The following is a 20,912-nucleotide window of genomic DNA, read 5'->3' as shown; positions in this document are numbered from 1 at the left end:
GATTTTTGTGAGGATCAACTATAATAATTCATGGCACCAGAAGGTTAGCGTGTCGTACCTGAATTTGAATCTCTGCCACTCATCGGCTTTATGGCCTTGGGAAAGTGCTTAATCTCTCTGTACCTCAGTTTCTTCATCTGGCAAACTGGGGAAGTATAATAGTAATTAAATCAAATATTACAAAGATGAAGTCAGTTCAAAAGTGTCAATGCCTATTACAGAAATTGGCATATGGCGATCACTCAGTAAATACTACTTACTGTTAAATGCGATTATTTGCATAGTTGCTATTCTATCATTAGCATGAAATAAAGGTTTGTTTCTAACATCTCATATTTGCCTTTATTAAACTATAAATTTCTCGGGAGTGAGGGCTATGCATTGTACATCACTGTATCTGTCATAGTGCGGAAGATGGTTTCTTACAGATTTTAGACACAGTAATCAGATGGATGGATGAAAAGAAGAGCAGGGGGAGAGGGAAAGAAGGAGGGTGGAAGGGGGAAGGGTAATAAAGCAAATCCTTTAAATGCACTTTGAATTAAGAAAGAAGATGTGGATGCTTTATTCTTAAGCGATATCAACCCATCATTTGGGGCAATACAACAGAATGAGGCAATACGACATTCATCTGATGGAGTGATAGCTGACTGTCTTCTGCACTGCGGATGGATATGCTGGATGACCATGACGGTCTGGTCGTGAGATAAAATAGATTTCTCAATTTTGTGATGAAGGCTGAATATAGCCACTGATGGTTGTGAGCCTTGTGTTGTATCTACAAATAATGGAAACCACTAGATATCTTAATTTGTTAAGATTATTAAAAGTTCCATTAAGACATTTAATTAGCAGGTTATTTGCTGTGTGATCTTTAAAAGTCTACCAATGGTATGATGCTTTATTAAAGTATAGATTATATTTATTGAGCATTTTCTTTTGAGCCATTTTAGGTGTGGTTAGAGTCTTCCAAAGAGGTCTTGTTCAATCACTAAGTAATTAACCGCGGTGTAGATTCCATGTGTATTACTACTGAGAAAACATTAATTAAGGCTTTGGGCCTGATGGGCTTGTCAGCCCTGGGGAGGTAGATGCATAAAATCACAAGAGTTGAGGAGAGTGGCAGGGTGGTGTTTTTTATACAGCAGTGGATTTGGGATTAGGTGAAGGTGAATTCATGTCTATGCTGTCACCCCATTAGAAGGTCAAGGCAAATACAGCCTGCAAAATAACACCCTTTGACCACAGTTGCAGAACAAACAAGGGTAGATATTTCCAAGAGCAGGAAGATAGCTAGGTTAGTGGAAGGTACACGGACACTGGGAACAGAAAAAAATCTGAAGTTCAGATCTCTCCCTTTTTAACTGTATGATTCCAAGCCGCTCCTTGAATTTCCCTGGACTTCAGTTCTTCCATCTATTTAGAAGGAGGCAAACTTCTTCTATAAAGAGCCAGATAGCAACTATCCTAGGCTTTGCAGATCACATATGTGCTCTATTGCATGTTCTTTGCTCTACTGTTTTCAGTTTTCTTTTCTTTTTTTTTTTTTAAATAACCCTTTAATAATGTAGAAACCATTCATACCTCGGGAACTGTACAAACCAGCTGCTGGCTGGTGTTGGCCCGGGTCATAGTTTCCTGACCCCATATGATTGTACTATGAAGAAATTTCCCTTTCAAGCAGCAAATACCTGGTACAAAGAAGCACTCAGTGATTGTTAATTCGTTCAAGTCTGAATGTTTGGCTGGTTTCAATGGTGCTGCAACTATTTTTACGACGACCCTACTGTGTTACCATATGTGCGTTAGGATCCTTAGCTGTAAATTCAGGGTAACAGTTCATGGCTTTTGCTGTCCATCTTCCCAGTGCCCCTCACATAGTAGGTAGGTGCTCAGTTAAGCTTAGTGTCCCAGCGCCTCAGCGTGGAGAGAGGGGCGGCTCTGAGCAGAGCACGGTGGGTGAAATATACATTCCCTTCTGCAAAGCTCAGAACACAGAAGACAACCAAAGAATAGTTTTCCAGATGTCCCGTGTCTGTCATTTGCTGTCAGGTAAACTGCTAGATCACAGGCATATTGAGGAGGGGAAATAAGGAGAGCAATGGGGAGGTTATGAATCCGGGAAGACTTCACGGTGGTCCTAACATGGTCATGGTTCACTTTGAATACTTTTCTTCTTACAGTTATCCAGGAAGGATTCAGTGGTTCTCCCTAGCAATTCCCTTCAGTCTCTAACAGCAAAAAAAGAAAACAAAATAAGAAACCCAGGTAACTGGAGAGCATGCTGGCCACACAGGCTCTCCTGCTTGTCCTGTGTTTTTTTCCTCCCTTTCAGAGACTTTCAGGAGGTTTCAGGATGTGGTCAGACTGTCTTCTGAATTTTAAAATACATGTGTATAGTCAGAATGCAGCCATCTGTAACTTCTGTCCCATCTGTCCTAGCCTCGTTTCACTTGCCTGCGTGTTTTGCTGCCAGGGTTTCAACCCTATGAATTACTTCCTGTTGCCTGCACACAAGACTTACTCTTTTTTCACAGGCTGCTCCTTGTGATATGACCACCTCCCTTTCTCAGCTAACCCATTTCTCAAAGCACACCAGTTCTTATCTGAGGTTGTAACTCTTCCCTTAGTGTTCCAGATCCTCTCTGGCAATAAATCCGTGCCCCCATCCCACTCTTTCTCCCAGTCAGGGTTGGGACAGTCCCATGTGATTCCAAGTCACTCTGTTTACACCTCTGATCATCTTTGATACCCTGATGATACTGCATGATAACTATCAGTGGCCTGCCTTACTAGATTGTTAACTCTTGGAGGCCAAGAATTTTGTTCTTTACCCATTTATAAACCCAACACCTAGGGCAGCACCATGCTCAGAGTCTATATTCAGAAACTTTATTCAGGGTTGCCAGATAAATATAAGACACAGTTATTTCTTTTTTGAATGAAGTATAGTCGATACACATAAATTTCAGGTGAACAACATGGTGATTTGTCAAGTCTACACTATATGCTACGCTCACCACAAATGTGGCTCCCATCTGTCACCAAAGAACACTGTCAGGGTGCCATTGAATATATTCCCGGTGCTGTGCCTTTCATCCCCATGACTTATTCATTCCAGAACTGGAAGCCTGTATCTTCCACTCCCCTTCCCCCATCGACCCAACCCCTAATCCCAAACTCTCTGGCAACCACCAGTTTGATCTCTGTGTTTGTGGGTCTGTTTCTGCTTTGTTTTGTTTCAGATTCCACATATAAATGAAACCATATGGCATTTGTCTTTCTCTGACTAATTTCACTAAGTGTAACACCCTGTAGGTCCATCCATGTTGTTGTAAATGGCAAGATCTCAGTATTTTTTTATGGCTGAGTAATATTCCATTGCATTTATACACCACATCTTCTTTATTCATTCATCTGTTGATGGACGCTTGGGCTGCTTCCATACCGTGGCAATTGTAAATAATGCTGCAGTAAGCACAGGGGTACTATATCCTTTCAAATTAGTGTTTTCATTTTCTTTGGGTAACCCAGTAGTGAAATTATTGGATCATATTGTATTTGTATTTTTAATATTTTAAGGAGCCTCCATACGGTTTTGCATCAGTGACTGCCTCAATTTATATTCTCACCAACAGTGCCTAAAGGTTCCTTTTTCTCCACATCCTTACTGACACTTGCTGTTTGTCTTTTTGCCATATTCTGTCTGATGTAAGGTGATACTATATCTATTAGCCATTCTGACTGGGGCACTTCCCTAGTGAAGAGTGATGTTAAGTGTCATTTCAAGTGTCTGTTGGACATCTGTATGTCTTCTTTGGAAAAATGTCTATTCAGGTCCTCTGTCCATTTTTTTTTTCTTGGATTCTTTGGGTTCTTTCGGTGTTGAGCTGTGTAAGTTCGGTATATATTTTGGGTATTAATCCCTAACCACATATACCATGTGCAAATATCTTCTCCCATTCACCAGGTTGTCTTTTTGTTTTGTTGTTTCCTTCACTTGGAAAAGCTTCTTATTTTGCTGTAGTCCCAAAAGTTTATTATTTTTGCTTTGGTTTCCCTTGCCTCAGGAGACATCCATAAATAATATTGCTAAAACCAATGTCTAAGAGATTACTGTCTGTGTTTCTTTTGGGAGTTTTATGGTTTTAGGTCTCACGTTTAGGTCTTTAATCCATTTTGAGTTATTTTTGTGTATGATGCAGTTTCATTCTTTTGCATGCGCTGTCCAGTTCTTCTAGCACCATTTGTCGAAGACGGTCTTTTTCCCCATTGGATATTCTTGCCTCCTTGGTTGTAGATTAATTCACCATATAAGTGCAAGTTTATTTCTGGGCTCTCTTCTATTCCACTGATCTCTGTGTCTATTTTTATGTCAGTACCATTCTGTTTTGATTATTATAGATTTGTAGTGTATCTTGAATTCTGGGATTGTGATACGTCCAGTTTTGTTTTTCTTTCTTAAGATTGCTTTGGCTATTCAGGGTCTTCTGTGGTCCCATGCGAATTTTAGGATTACTTGTTCTACTTCTGTGAAAAATGATACTGGTATTTTGATAGAGATTGCAATGAATCTGTAGACTGCTTTGGATAATATGGTCATTTTAATGATACTAATTCTTGCAGTCTATGAGCATGGAATATTTTTTCCATTTTTTGTGTTGTCTTCCCTTTCCTTCATCAGTGTTTAATAGTTTTCAGAGAACCGATGTTTCACCTCCTTGGTTAGTTTGTTCCTAGGTATTTTATTCTTCTTTGTGCAATTGTAAATAGGATTGTTTTCTTAATTTCTCTTTCTGCTGCTTTGTTATTACTGTATAGAAACAAAAGATTTCTGTATATTAATTTTATATCCTGCAACTTTACTGAATTCATTTATTAATTCTAATGGTTTTTGATGAATTCTTTAGGGATTGCTCTGTATAATACCATGTCATCTGCAAATAGTGACAATTTTATTTCTTCCTTACAGTTTAGATGCCTGTTATTTCTTTTTCTTGTCTGATGGTGGTGGCTAGGACTTCAGTACTATGTTGAATAAGAATGGCAAGAATGAACATCCTTGTTTTGTTTCTGATTTTGGAGGAAAAGCTCTGTTTTACAGCATTATGTGTGATATTAACTGTGGTTTATTATATGTGGCCTTTATTATGCTGAGGTATGTTCCCTCTAAACCCACTTGGAGAGAGAAAAATCTTAATCATATGTTAAATTTTTCAAATGCTTTTTCTGCATCTGCTGAGGTTATTATATGATTTTTGTCCTTTATTTTTTAATATACTGATATTAAAAACCATTTGAACCATTGAACCATTTTTGCATCCCCGGAAAAATTCCCACCTTATTATGTTGAATGTTCCTTTTCGTGTATTGTTGAATATAGTTTGCTAATATTTTGTTAAATATAGTTTGCTAATATTTTGTTGAGGACTTTTGCATCTGTGTTTATTAGGAACATTGACCCATAGTTCTTTGTTTGATTGGTATGTGTGTATGTTTACAGTGTCTTTGGTTTTGGTATCAGGGTAAAGCTGGCCTCATAGAATGTATTTGGAAACTTCGCCATTTCTTCTGTTTTTTTGGAATAGTTTGAGGAGAATGGGAATTAACTCTTCTTTAAATGTTTGGGATTCACAGGTAAATTCTCCATCTGGTCCTGGACTTCTGTTTGTTGGGAGTTTTTTGATTACTGAGTCAGTTTTGTTACTAATAATCTGTTCAGATTTTCTTTTCTTCTCAATTCAGTTTTGAAAGACTGTACCTTTCTAGGAGTTTATCCATCTCTTCTAGGTTGTCCAGTTCATTGGCATATAATTTTTCACAGTAGTCTCTTATAATCCTTTGTATTTCTATGATGTCAGTTGTTACTTCTCTTTCATTTCTGAATTTTTAAAAATTTGTGTCCTTTCTCTTTTTTTTTTCCTTGATGAATCTAAAGGTTTATTTGTGTGTGTGTGTTTGCTTTTTACCTTTTCAAATAACCAGTTCTTGGTTTTATTGCTCTTTTTAAATTTTTTTAAATTTCTATTTCATTTATTTCCACTCTGATATTTATTATTTCTTTCCTCCTACTATCTTTGGGCTTTGTTTGTTCTTTTTCTAGTTACTTTGGGTGTAAGGTCAGACTGATTATTTGAGAGTTTTGTTTGTTTGTTTCTTGAGGTAGGCCTGTACCACCATAAATTTCCCTCTGAAAGCTGTTCTTGATGTGTCTGAAAGATTTTAGATTATTGCAAGATGCCAGTGAAATTTGAATTTATATAAACAATGAATAATTTTCTACTATAAGTATGTTATTACATGGGACATTCTTATACTAAAAAATATATTACCTGAAATTTAAATTAAATTGAATGCTCTGTAATTTTATTTGCTAAATCTGCCAACCCTACTTTATGAATGAGTGAATGAATGAATGAATGTCATTTTTTTCTGTATTAGAGCAAGGAAGCATTTTCATTAATTCCTGCAATTTTAGATTGAGTCAGCCATAGTTGAAAATTTCATCAATGTGATCTGAAATCCTTGAATGCACATTGGAGGCATGTTTTATATTATCAACAGAGGGATTTACTAACTATGAAAAGAGAAACTTTTCAGATTAATAGAAGAGGCATGTGAGTTATGATGATTTACCAGAGGTAAACAAGAATATAGAGACTCTATTGCAGTTAGACATGTTTAATAGTAGTGAAGTCATAATAATACTGTCTAATGTTTACTGAGTGATCAGTAGGTCAGACACTAATCCAGGTGCTTTTGTACATGTAATTACTTATTCTTCATAATATCAGCCCTGTTAAATAATTTTATTTTCCCAAGAAAATTGAGAAGCGGGGAACTTAAGTTCTTATTCTAGATTACATGGCTAATTAGTGTCCCATCTGGTATTTGAACCTAGATGAAGTAACTTTTGAATCTGCTCTTCTAATGACAATACTCTGCTTTCTTAATGCAAAGATTTACCATGGACTTTTTAAACACGCTTAATGCACCTTGTGTGATTACATTGTGAAAAATCATTATAGAGCGAAAATGTATTTTCCAATTACTTGTAGAAATATTAAAAATACAATCTCAAATGTTAAATATAGGTGTTATTACATACCTACACATATGGATATCTATAAGACCTACACTTGCTAGTTTAACATTTTAAGAGGCCCATAATGCCACCCTAATAGGGGTTAAGGGTGTTAAGATGCAGATGTCCCTGCTGCAAAAAATACCTTCCTTAGTTTGTCATCTAGTTCCTATAATTGCTGCCAATGAAAGCAGGGTGAAAGGCAGTGTTGTAAACGACACAGGAGGATACTGTGTCAAACTTTTTTACTGCCCAACTCCCGCCCCCCGCTGCCACTAAGCTAGTATCCCTTCCGTGTGATCAGACCAGGCCAGCATCAGTTCACTTGAGTCCTGCTCACTGGGGATGCCCATGGGCTGAAGGTTGAGAGGCGACCCAGGGATGGACAACAGCTAACCACGCAGTCAACACAGACAAGGCCCCTGAAGAGTGTAAGACTTCACCAGCCTCTCTACCCAGAAATTGCTTGTAAGAGTCAATTTTTATTATTTCATGTATTTACTTTAAAAACAATATTTATTTTATGATAGGTAATTCAAGTACATAATATAAAACTCAAAAGCTACAAAAATAATTTTCCCTCCTTTTTCTGTCCTTTAATCACATAGTGTCTTCCCTGGATGTAATTACTTTTTTTAACACACCCTGAAATAACCAATGCATTTTAATGTATGCTTATCTGTGTGTATTTTACATAAATGAGAGCATATACACATAGTTTTCCTCCAATGGTCTTTTCACTTAAGATATCCTGGAGATCATGTGTATATATTTTTTCTCCAGTTATTTTATTTTTTTATTATGTTCAATTAGCCAACATATAGTACATCATTAGTTTTTGATGTAGTGTTCAATGATTCATTAGTTGCACATAACACCCAGTGCTCATCACAACATGTGCCCTTAATACCCATCACCCAGTTACCCCATCCTCCACCCCCCTCCCTTCTGTAAACCTCAGTTTCCCTGAGTCTAGAGCACAGAGGACCATAGCGGAAGGGAGGGAAAACTGAATGGGAAAAGAAATCAGAGAAGCAGTTATTTTAATAGTTTCTTTTAAAAATAGCCCCTTGTATTGTTGTAGAAAAAAAAATTTTTTTTACAGATTTTATTCATTTATTTGTCAGAGAGAGAGAGCACAAGCAGGGGGGGAGTGGCAGGCAGAGGGAGAAGCAGGCTCCCTGCTGAGCAAGGAGCTCAGTGGGGGACTTGATCCCAGGACCCTGAGATCACGACCTGAGCTGAAGGCAAACACTTAACCAACTGAGACAATCAGCATCCCGAAAAATTTTAATCCCACATTGATGCATATTGAGGTTATTTCCAACGTTGTTATTACAATGTTGTAGTAATATTTAATGTCATTATTTCCCAAAAGCGTGAGTACCTATGCGAGATAAATAATCACAAGAAAAAATGTAATACGTGCTGTGAATTGTTATACAAAGCTGAATTGTCTACAAAAACGGTTACACTAGATTATATTTTTACCATAGTGTTTTCACAAGGACTTTGCATTTCTCTCACTGTGTTTTGTGGCCTGTTTTCATGTTTAAAAGCTATTTCTTACTTGTCTATGAAGGGGCCATATAATTTGCTCATTTTTTAATTGAGGTGTTATTTTTTATATTCCTATTGACTTGTAGAAACTCTTTACATATTAAAGAAATTAGCTTTCAATTATTTAGGTATTTAAACTGTATAATATTTTACAACTATTTAAAATCATATACATAACTTAGAGTTGCTGGGCAAGGAAGGCAAGTCTAATATATTAAAATTCTTGGTAAAAATTGATACATTCAATGAATCCAGTATCCTGTTTGCTTTTCCTAATCAACACTGACTATTTTGTTTGTATGCAGGGGTTCCACTTCAGCACTTTTTATTCAGATTGGTTTGTATAAGCATAGCCTTGAGTTTCCTTTCTTTACCAATGAAGCTGTTTCTTCTCTTTATCTGTGACTTAAAGTTGATCTTCAATTTGGATGAAATTATAGCATGTTAGATGAACTGGACTCTAAAATCACTTACTAATATTGTTTAAAAAGCTATTTCTTTATTCAATTAATGCAAAATAGGAAATATTTGATGAGCAAAAACCAAAAAAAAAAAAAAAGAAAAGATCTTTTATAGTTGTCTCTGTCTTAAAATTCTCAAAGTAATGATAATAATAAATGAAATTTCTAAATATTTCTCTTCCCTGAAAGAGCCCTATTAAAATCTCAATTTTAATTTTAAAGTATCGAAATATGATTTTATGAACATGTATTACATTTTCTTGACTTCTGATTGTGAATATATTATTTCAAGTGAACATGTCTAATTTCCATGTGAAAATACATTTTTAGTCACAGATAAACATGACTAATAGGAAAATTTATGCCATGATATACCACTGACATATTTAGATAGTAGATCATAATTATAGACTTATCATGTCCTTTTCTGTTTAAAGCAATATCCTTGGATTCAGGATGAATTGTCTCAGGAGCATTGAAAACCATTATAATTGGAACTTTTGAAAAATGTCCACATTGCTAAAACTAATTACAGAGGAGAACAGAACAGTGATCTCAGTCACAATTTCGAATGTGGATAATGGGGCACTTCCTCAAGGTCATGTACTAAGTTGGCAATAGAAAAAGAAGTAAGAGACACTCTCTTGACACGGTGCCTCAGATTCTTTACAGGAGAGGACACACTCCCAACTTGAAGGCACTTTAGCTAAAAGGCCTTTGAAATATGTGCCCACACACCTTAACATTGGTTTCAAACAAGCATCAGTTGGGCTTTACCAGTACATCAGTTCTAGCCATCATTCTAGTATACTTCTGTTTCTGCTACTTTAAAGATAGGGAAAACGGAAGAATTACTTGTCAGCTCTGTGGAATGCAGAAGACATGCAGAAAAAAGACCAATGCATTATTTTATTCTTTAAAGTACTTAGGACCCAGGGCGCCTGGGTGGCTCAGTCAGTTAAGCATCTGCCTTCAGCTCAGGTCATGATCTCAGGGTCCTGGGATCGAGTCCCATGTTGTTGGGCTCCCTACTCAGCGGGAAGTCTGCTTCTCCCTCTCCCTCTGCCCCTGCCCCTGCCCCTGCTCGTGTGTGTACTCTCTCTCTCTGTCTCAAATAAAATCTTTAAAAAAATAAAGTACTTATGACCCTTAAGACACATGGAATAATATGTCTGTTAATATCTTCTCCCACAATGCAAACTTTCTTTGGCCCATTAAATTACAAAATTACATGTATCACTGTCTGAAAAGTAAAACCAACCACCAGGTTTATTTTGATCAAATTATTTTATGAAATATGGTTCAGAGAAGGGGAAGCATGGAGTTAAGAGGAAAGTGAGTGTCTGATTTGAGTAAAGGAACAAACATTTATTGTGTTGTACTCCGGGGTTGACTTTTTTTTTTTTTTGAATAGAGGAAAAATTTTCCTTCTCCTTTTTTCCCTCTTAAATTAAAATACCTCTAAATCATTCAGAAACAGACCAGATGGCCTCCTAAGAAAGCCATGACAACATAATATCTAAAATCTATTCTTCTAAATGACTAATAAAATAATAACAGAGAATAAACAAGAAAAGCAAACTCTTTCTTCTCTCCATAAAATACACTCCAGGAAGACATTCTTTAAATTTATAAGACTTTGCCAAAGAGTGTATTATTCAAAGCTAGAGTACAGAGTAAATACTATTTGTACTCTAGCAACAGCAACAACAAAACTAGGAATTTCCTCAGTGGTTCTTTCATACCCTAGCTATAATGGAGTGTACAGAGGACATTCTTTAATGTCTAGATAGAAGAGCAAAAGCCACCAGTCACATCAACATTCACAGGAATGTATGTGTTCAAATATAGAATATAGAAGCAATGTGGCTTACTTTTGACCCTCACTTCAGCTCATGTCACAAAGGGAGCACAATGGGAAAAGAAATAGCGGTATTTACTCCTCTGCAATTGCTTTCCCTCCCCTTTCAGTAATTCCATGTATTAGTTTGAACCATATGAAATGGCCAATAGCTGTGCAAAAGTGCCTATTTCATTTGGTTCAGCCTAATAAATATCTATGGTCATTGTCATTGAAGCATGCCATAGAATGTGAAGTTCTTAGGTCACATGAAAGATTCATGATGCCACCAATGCAACAGAAGTCCTAGAAAAAAACAATGTGAAAATGGAGTTCTTCCAAATTCATCTCTCTTATTGATTGTGACCTCCCATGGGCATAGGTCAAAGAGGATTTGCATCCTCTGCGGAAGTGAATTAATACAGTGAGTGGAAATTCCCAGCAGTGTTGCCAGGAAGAATACACTTTGGGGTTATTTTATGGATCATGCTTGGAATTGTTCTGCCTAGAGAAATATCCTCTTTGAGGTCGTGTCGTGAGTCCGTACTCTTGATGAGAAGCAGAGACTGCCGTGGGTAGGCTAGTGCACTGGTGTTGACTGTGAGTTGGTATATGTTCTTGATAATACAATGATTTTTATGCGTTGGTTTTGTCATTACTTCTGCATTCTTCATTGGAAGAATCTAAAAGGTGGAGGTCATATTTTCTCTTTAGATATATAGGGGCGCCTGGGTGGCTCAGATGGTTAAGCGTCTGCCTTCGGCTCGGGTCATGATCCCAGGGTCCTGGGATCGAGCCCCATATTGGGCTCCTGGCTCAGTGAGGAGCCTGCTTCTGCCTCTCTCCCTGCTCATGCTTTCTCTCTCTCTCTCTCTGTATCTCTGTGTCTCAAATGAATAAATAAAATCTTTAAAAAAAAATAGATATATATTTACATATATCAATGGGTATACAGCAACATCTACTTTAAAAAGTGAGAAGGCCACCAGTGTTCTAAGATTACGCATCTAAAATGATTTCCTTGATACTTTATTTCATCATAGCATATGGAATGTTTCCTTTAATTGAGCTTGATCTTTCCAGCTAATTGTTAAGGTTTTATGTATTATGGTAATGGAAAAAAAGGTTCACTTAGTCAATCTCTCTTTAAAGATTTTATGTATTTAGAAGAACAAGTGAGTGTATAAATGTGAGTGGGGGGAGGGGGGAGAGGGAGAGAATCTCAAGCAGACTCCCCACTGAGTATGGAGCTTGATGCTCAGGACCCTTGAGATCATGACCTGAGCCTAAATCAAGAGTCAGAAGCTCAACAGACTGAGCCACCCAGGCGCCCCTCCTTAACCTCTTCTTAAAAAATAAATCCTTAGAGTAGCCCCCAGCACTGAATGATGTGGCCTTGCCCTCCAGTCTGTTCTCCTGACCCCTGCCTTCTTTTCCTCAATCTCAGAATCCCTGCCTTCTTTGTTTTACAATAAGCGATTTCCTTCTTTTTTTTACAATATGCTATTTCCTACCTCGGGGCTCCTGCCTGTGTTGTAGATGTTTCCTAGAAAATACATCTCCTGACTCAGGTTGCTAACAAATCCTTCCAGTCTTACTGTTTAACATCCTCAGAAATGTTGTCTGTCCTCTGAATTGCCAAATGAGCACCTCCTTTATTACAGCTCTGATGCATGCTGTTAGATTGGCATTTTCAGTTATATGCTTGCATACTGATTTAACTTCTGTCCCCACTAGACCTCAGGATTCAGGCATGCAGAATGTAATAGCCCCCAGTAAATATTTGTTAAAATAATTATTGCCTTGTTATGATTATATTCACAAAACATGCAAATACTTAAGAATAATAAAGTGTTTGAAGGATGTTATGATTATATTCACAAAACATGCAAATACTTAAGAATAATAAAGTGTTTGAAGGATATTCACCAAGATGTTAACCTGAGTTATTTCCTGGTAGGTGCCATGATAGTATTTTTTTATATTTCCCTCTTTTTTTGTTTAACTATTTTTTTTCCATAATCAATATGTAGACCTATTTCTTAGGTGGATTTTTTTTTTACCTTTATAAATGCTACTAAAAGATAGTAGAAGTTTGCATGGGTGAACTTTTGAACTGGGATGGAGGGTTCTTGGCAGCGCCATCTCTCTGTGTGTGGGCATGAAGATAACAGCTGGGGTCTTCCAAGGAAACTGTTATTTGTCACGAGTGCAGGGCCTGAAAAGGTGATAGGTCAGAAAGTAGAGGACCTCCAACCCTAGATAACAGCACAGAAACTTTTCTTTCCTGGGTGTTTCCTTTGGAAGCTCTCATGCAAAGAGTTGACACAGCTAGATTTAAATTTGAAAATGTGCAACCAAGTGCGACGTGGATGGGAAGAGGGATTGCGAAGGAGCACGGGGGCCAGTTACGAGGCCAGATCAGCATTCCTGGTTGGAATGGTGTTGGCCCACATAGAGCAGTAGCTCTAGGAATGTACAGGAAGGAGAGGGACAATAGAGAAGGCAGAGATAGAGCCAGTCTGAGCAAACCTATGCAGTCATAGAGAGATCTTTTGAGCCTAGGCAAGTGGAAGAATGATGATGTCATTGACCCAAAGGGTGATGTCATAGAGTACCCAATGAAAATCGAGGTTTTGCGGTTAAGAGGAAATGAGTTGGGTTTGAATTAGATTTCAGTGGAACTTCCAGAGGCAGGCGTCCAGGAGGAGAGAGGTAAAGGCTAAAATGAAGTCTTTAGAGTCATTTATAAAGCTAGTAGTTGATACCAGAAGATGACATGAGATTTCCCCAGTGAGAGAAGTCAGAGCAACAAACAGAAGGCCAGAAACAGAATTTTGGAGGAACACCTATATTTTAGTGAACTAAGGTAAAGGATTCAGGAAAATAAATTGAGAAGGTGGTGTCAGAAATAATTGGGAGACTGCTATTACGGAAACTTAGGGAAGGAGTTTCCAGAGAGAAAGTGGAAAGGGTCACATGCTTCTGCGATGTCCTAGAGGACCCTAACGTGATGATATGATACTGATAGCAAAAATTGACTGGTTGCTAACTCTGTGCCATCCCTAGTTAGAAGACATGTATTTATGTGCAGTGCATCGGTCCATTTTGCAGAGTGCAGGAGGTGTGAGTCATGTTGGAATCACTTCATGACCAAGTAGGCAGTGGAGTCGGTGACCAGCCTGATGAAGCTTTTTGTCCAAGAACACTTACCTGCTCTGGGACCTAACTTTCAAATTGGAAGGCGTGGTTGAATTCGCCACAAATTGTGCAATTCTGGTCCGTCACTAATTCAGAGCGTAGTTTCATTTTAAGTGGCTGTTGGATGTTTATCGTCCCACTTGTAGTATGTTTGCCTTTGATTTCTGAGATGGAAAGGGTTTATTTGGTCCGGCGTGAAGCAAACTTCACTGTGGACTTACACTGCTGCGCTTGACTAAGAGGGCAGGGCCGGGGGCCGTGAGTGGCTCTAAGCTCCAAGTGTCAGTGTGCATGAAGGCTGGCTCGGAGGGAGGGCTCGGGCTCGGGAGCAGCGCTCACATTACTCTCGAGCTGGGAAAGCTTCTCAGGCAGCTACTTTGCATGAACTATGTTCTCCTTTGGCCTCCTACACTCTGTGTCGTTCCCCTGAGGTAGCGACGTGCTCTAGAGTTCCCTCGCAGCCAGGAGGCATAACAAAATCGCTTCAGAAGGAGAAGAGCCCATGTAAACCCTTGCTATGGATTATTCAGACTCTGATAGTGACACCACGGTGGGATACAGTGACGACGAAGATTCCAGTGATGAAGTTCGCAGCATCTCAGAGTCAGTGCACAGAAAACGGTGTTTGCAGATACTTGGGGTGCTTTTCATGCTCTGTGATTTCATTGAAAGGAATTTCTAACTCCTCCAGAAAGGCTTACAAAGAGAGCCCCACTAAACTGCATAGCTTTGCCTGTGATTACTCATTAATCAACAGCACGTGGGTGTTGCTACAGTAGCTACCTGCACCGCAGCCCGTGTTTGTTAATTGTCAGGCTGCAGTCGACTAACAGACAGGTACAGCAGTGGATGAGTAGGAGGTTTGGTTTTTAGAGACGATGTGCGCGTTAGACCCGGACTCTTGTGTAGATACAGGTGCATGACTTACTATAAAGAAGTGTATTGAGTGTTAAGAGGCAGTATGTGTTTGGTGGATGTTTTTAATTAAGTATATTGTACATTATCTTATAATTCTAGTTATGAAATTATCTTGTGGTCAACGTCAATGGGACTTCCAGAATCTCCTGTAGTCTTCTGCTAGAAATGATCGTATACCATGATCTGTCAAAAAGTAAAACTCAAAGAAAGCTGTTTTTATAAATAACAGGATCTGCCTCCTTCCTCTTTCTCTCTTCTAAGCCAGTATTACATGAAGCTCCTGCTAACTGGGCAGACGTTCTGTGTGAAACCAGGATCCTAGCAGCTGTGTATGGATAGAGAGAAGTTTAAAAACCACATGGAGCTCTTAGGACCTCTGTATTAGACGAGTATGTAATGTTTTCTATCTCAATCTCATATTTCCTCACACCCGCAAAGGAAATAAGCAGTCAGGACCTCTGTATTAGACGAGTATGTAATGTTTTCTATCTCAATCTCATATTTCCTCACACCCACAAAGGAAATAGGCAGTCACAGTATTGTCAGCTTCTATGAGTGATATTGTCTCATTAGAAGTTTCTACCGTCTCTCCTAAAATAAGGGGTTAGCACATGTCAATACTAGATCAGATAGCACTCTGTCTCTCACGGGAGCAGGCTCTCTGAGTCCACAGGGAAAGCATTTCTAGATACCTGCATAGACAGGCATAATGGCATGAAACACTTTAATAGCAGAGATACAAAGACAGCGTAGTGGCAACATGAATTTGGCATGGAATGAACTTGGCATTTAATTATTTCCTATTGTAACATTATTATAAAGCAATATCGCAGGGCTAGGACATAGCCACAGATAGGAATTCGAACCCTATTAGAATCAAAATGATTTATTGAATTAGCTTTGCCCTTGAGCAGCCAGAAACATATGAATGCTGTTTTTCTTAACAACTAAGTATATTTTTTATGGTAACAGACATTATGACTATTTACTGCACTGAAGTCATTTTCATTAGAATGCATTTAGAATTATTGTCGGATTGCAGTCTGGTAGCAGAGTGTATAAGGAGTGGGTTTTTGTGGAAAGACATGAGCTCTGGAGCCAGCCAGATCTGTGTTCAAATTCCAAAGCAGCAACTCACGAGCTATGTTTGACTCTGGGTGCGCTACTTAAACTTTGTCCTCGTGTGTAAACTTGAGATAAAATACCCACCCTCTGCTATCTGCGTTAAGTGAAATTTGTTTGAATCACCTAATACAGTTCCTGATGTATACTAGGTACTGAGTAAATGGCAAATATTATAATCTAATGATTAATATATTGCTTTTCCCCATGTTATGCTTCTTCTCTGTTTTGACATATGTTACTTTACTAGGTACTATGCCTGATTGTAGACCATAACTTACAGATTTTCCTTTTTAAAATAAAATAGTTCTAATTTCTCTTGACTATGTGACTCTTCTGATATTTTATTTTTCCCCATCTCTATTTTAAAATATTTATGAGTTTTCTTTTTGTTGCAAGAAAATTGCATTCACTTGAAAAAGTAGATCCAATTTAGGCCAGATGATATAATAAAAGTTTAAAATATTGCAAATTTGTGATGAAATAATTAAAAAATGAATATGCACAGAGAATATATTCAGAACAAAGCATTATTTTGTATATATTATATTTTTAAAGACGTGACTAAATTGTCAAGATGGTAATATATTTTAGGAAAATTCAGATTTAATATGTTTTCTGTAAAGCTGTGATAAGTGTTCTTTTGGTTTTTTAGACTAGCAGCAAGGTGTAGTAATGTACTACCATGAGCAACCTCCTAAGAAATGAGTCATTCTTGGGGCACCTGGGTGGCTCAGTTGGTTGGGCATCTTGCCTTCGGCTCAGGTCATGATCTTAGGATCCTGGGATTGAGCCCTGCATCAGGCTCCCTGCTCAGCGGAAAGTCTACTTCTCCCTCTGCAGCTCCCCCCTGCTCCTGCACTTTCTCTCTATCAAATAAATAAATAAAACCAAAGAAAGAAAGAGAGAAGGAATGAAAAGAAAAGGAGAGGGCGCCTGGGTGGCTCAGACGGTTAAGCGTCTGCCTTCGGCTCAGGTCATGATCCCAGGGTCCTGGGATCGAGTCCCACGTCGGGCTCCCTGCTCCTTGGGAGCCTGCTTCTCCCTCTGCTTCTCTCTCTCTGTCTCTCATGAATAAATAAATAAAATCTTTAAAAAAAAAAAAAAGGAAAGGAAAGGAAAGAAAAAAAAAAGGAAAGGAAAGGAAAGGAGTCATACAATTTATGAAAGACCTACTGGGTATTACTCATGTTTTCTGCCCATTGTTGTGTCCCCTTCACTAAAAATTCCTGCTCAGAAAGTATGATCATGGAGTTGAAAATATATTGTCTGCTCCCTTGGAGCAGAAAGAGTATCTGCATTCTGTTGGGTGGGAGCGTTTCATAAACCACTGGACAGCGTGGCCACACAGAAGATGAAAGGGCCAGAATCCACAGAAGAATGCGCTTCTCTCCATGAGCTGGGCGTTATGATAAACTTTAACTCTGTCGCATTTAATACCCTCCAGGGAGTGTGTGCTCTTACCATTCCCACTTTCAAGACTTTCACATAGCTTGTAGCTTGCCTCGTAAAACCAAGACAGTGTGAGTCCAAAACCTGCTCTCTGCTCGTCCTATGCACAGGCTCAAGGCTGTGGTGCTTTTGCCATTCTTGTACCACACTCTTAGTAGGCGCCTCCTGCATGCCCCTGAATTCGGGGTAAGACGGGGAGTAAAAGTAGCCATGGAACCTGCCCCCCTGTGGTTTAGTGGGAGGGGGATAGAATCACCAACCAAGGACCCCACAAATAAACATATAGATGACAAACCACCATAGGTACTTGGGTCGAGAGGTACATCAGGCCGTGAGAACAGATGGGTGGAGAACCTGGTCTAGTTAATTCTAATGAATTGAGGAAGGGGCCTATAGGTGGGGGGTTTGGGGGGTGGTCGATGTATTCAGCAGAGAACAGAGGTGGCCAGTTTGGCTGGAAGGTGGGGGTGTGAGGGAGGCACTGACAGAATCCTGCGGGGGGCCGAGGAGACTGGAAGGAAAGTTGTAGACTCAGAAGTGAGCTTAGTATGACACATGGATTAAAGATACACACTCATTCATAGCTTCTCTCCTTTAATAGCATAACCAGTGAGAAACAGAAGTGGAAAGACTGCTTTCATAAGAGAAAGTGACGATATAATTCTTAAAAAAAAAAAAGGGCCTAGTGGAAAAAGATTAAGAAATTTTACTTACAGACCTAAAACTAGCTGTGAACAAGTGGAGGGCCATGTGATGTGATTGTATGGAAAATCAATATAATGAAAAAGTCCTTCTTCTGAAATCAATGTATAAATGTAATACACCTCTACCAGAATCCCAGTGTGGGTTCCCTTGGAAGTGGAAACATGATTTTAAAGTCTCTGTGAAATATGAATGTTTAACAATGTCATCAAGCTATTTCTGAAAAATAATTTTAGTGAAGGGGCACTTGTTTACCAAATACTCAATACTAATGGTTACTATAAAACAACTGTAATTTTATTTCTTTAATTTTTTAAAGTTTTTATTTAAGTCATCTCTATACCCAGTGTGGGGCTTGAACTCATGACCTCAAGATCAAGAGTCGCACGCTCTACCAACTGAGCAAGCCAGGCACCCCACAACTGTAATTGCAATATCATGGTGTAGCCACAGTGAAAGACAGATCAGTAGAAAAAGTACTGGGTTCAGAATATATGTGAGAAAGTAGTATATTTTGAAAAATAAAAATTCAGTGGGTACATCTTTATTTTCAAGACTTTAACAGCCTACTATTAGAGACCTATGATAATTGGATTATGATTTTTATAATGTATTATTAACAGTATATTATTTCTGTATATTTCTCTGTAATGTATTTCAAACTTATATTGATCATTAACTTTGAAATTTTACTTTTCTAGGAAACGGAGTACATTTTCATATATAATTTACTGTTTCTATGTAGTGATACTATGACATTTTTAGTAGCTCAGAATGAAATGTGAATGTTAATTTACAAAGTCTGTCTTTGACCTCTGGGTAAGACGAGAAATATAAGAACACATTTTTAAAGGTTTAAGAAGTTCATAGATATGCCTACAGTGACAAATTGGATATTTCCAAACAGTATATACATATTTCAATCAGAGCAATTAAGATTTGTCAGATACTCTTGAAGAACCCAGAACTCTGGTGTAGATGAATAACTGTGTGTTAGAAGTGGCCAAAAGGTTAGCCACATTAAAACAGGGTCTCTAAGGGGATAATTAAAACAGATCCATTGTTCTCAAGGTTATAATAATAAATTCACACACAAATGGATTACTCAGTCCTCGGGTCCTTTAAAAACTCTCATTACATCATTACCATCCTCATCATTATCCAGTTAACTCCTTAATTCCCCAAAGAGCACAGGGAACAAGGATATAAAATTTTGTTTCACTTATATAAATGAAACTTTAAGATCGAAAATTCTAACTCCTGGATTATAACTGTAGGATTTGAGGGATTCATGGCAAGAGTAAGGTGGTTCCTTAGGACAAAGAAATTTGAGACATGAACGAAGCATAACCCTGGGGATGGATAAATCGAGGGGTATACATAATTCACTGTGTTTCCTGAAATTAATTGCAATGATCACTTTTCTTTGATAGTAAAGGTTATTTTACTTCAACATCTCTCTCTTTTTTTATATAGGGAGGATGTGAGGACAGCAAACGTGATTGCCGCAGAGGCTGTGACCTGCCTTGTCATTGACAGAGAGTGAGTACACTGCATTATTCTGTGTACTGTGCACTCCGATCTGTGCCGTACATAAATTCTTGGAATTAGACGTTTTATGGAGTTACTAACACTTGTTTGATATTCTTTCATTTTAAAATGAGCTGTATATTTGATTCTCATTCCCTATCATTCTTGGAAGTGGCTGGCTCTGCCATTCTGGCCTTGAGAGTTTCCACAGGGTGCTTAACCAGTGTGAGCCCCACCACAGTTAGCTTGTTTACGAGCACGGGCCATCATGCCATGTCACAGAAATGTCAGGATTCATGAGACACAAGGATATCATGGGCCCCAGTGGTTTTTTGTGTTTTGTTGTTGTTGTTGTTTTTGGTTTTGGTTTTTGGTTTTTGTTTTCTTTTTTACTGGGGAGGATCTTAACAATGCTAGCTATTTGAGTAAATTTTTAGAGTAATAATTATTATTACTGCTATAGAATATATAATAATATTACTATTATTATTATTATTATTATTATTATTATTATTATTATTAAGAAATGGATTATTCCTTCAGCATGTTCTAGTTCTCTCTATTCTCCCATTCCCAGACTCCTATAAGGGAAGCACTTAAGGAAGATGCTTTTGGAGAAAACAACATTTCAGATGTAGGCATATATTTAGGGCCATGACAAGTGTGTTTGAAGATGCCCATCCCTGTTCCTTCCCTCCATCTGGCTTTGTTAGTCTCATTGCCTGCATGCTTTATCGGTTAAACTACAAATACCCTATTACTGGCGCTCCAAGGGCCTGGGTAAAATGTGTGTGCGAGATCTGGAAGCAGTCCTCCAGACTCTTCCTCATTGCTGTATGTGGAGAAGTGTATCAGAAAAGCCAAGTGGCTGACTCAAGAGAAAGAACTGCAAAGCACCCCTTTTGTGAAGCTAATAGATCTAGATAGGCTGTGGGTGTCAGGATAGCCTGCCCCTGTGGGCCGGATGTGAGCAGTCGAGAATGATGGAGGTGCACGTGGGGCTCAGTAAGCTCTAGGTAGAGAAGGATCCAACCTGATATAC

At 38.3% G+C, this 20,912-nt stretch overlaps 1 protein-coding gene across 5 annotated transcripts in view; it reads left to right on the top strand.

Moving 5' to 3' along the window:
* Positions 1 to 20,912, top strand: part of PRKG1 (protein kinase cGMP-dependent 1) — a 1,261,682-nt gene that overhangs the window by 1,085,588 nt on the left and 155,182 nt on the right. For 3 of the 5 annotated variants that reach the window (XM_064594539.1, XM_064594538.1, XM_064594540.1), the window contains one exon: positions 19,817 to 19,882. In XM_064594539.1, coding sequence (XP_064450609.1) covers positions 19,817 to 19,882 — 66 coding nt within the window. Of the gene's footprint in view, positions 1 to 14,559; positions 14,750 to 15,437; positions 15,454 to 19,816; positions 19,883 to 20,912 lie in introns of those variants that run through there. The other 2 variants (XM_064594542.1, XM_064594543.1) reach the window with 2 other exon arrangements.

The sequence above is a fragment of the Mirounga angustirostris genome, unplaced genomic scaffold (assembly GCF_029215605.1).
Source record: "Mirounga angustirostris isolate CCGP_5_RB_7025 unplaced genomic scaffold, mMirAng1.0.hap1 SCAF_6, whole genome shotgun sequence".
In the NCBI taxonomy this organism is placed as follows: domain Eukaryota; kingdom Metazoa; phylum Chordata; class Mammalia; order Carnivora; family Phocidae; genus Mirounga; species Mirounga angustirostris.
This window is presented reverse-complemented; position numbering and strand designations above follow the sequence as displayed.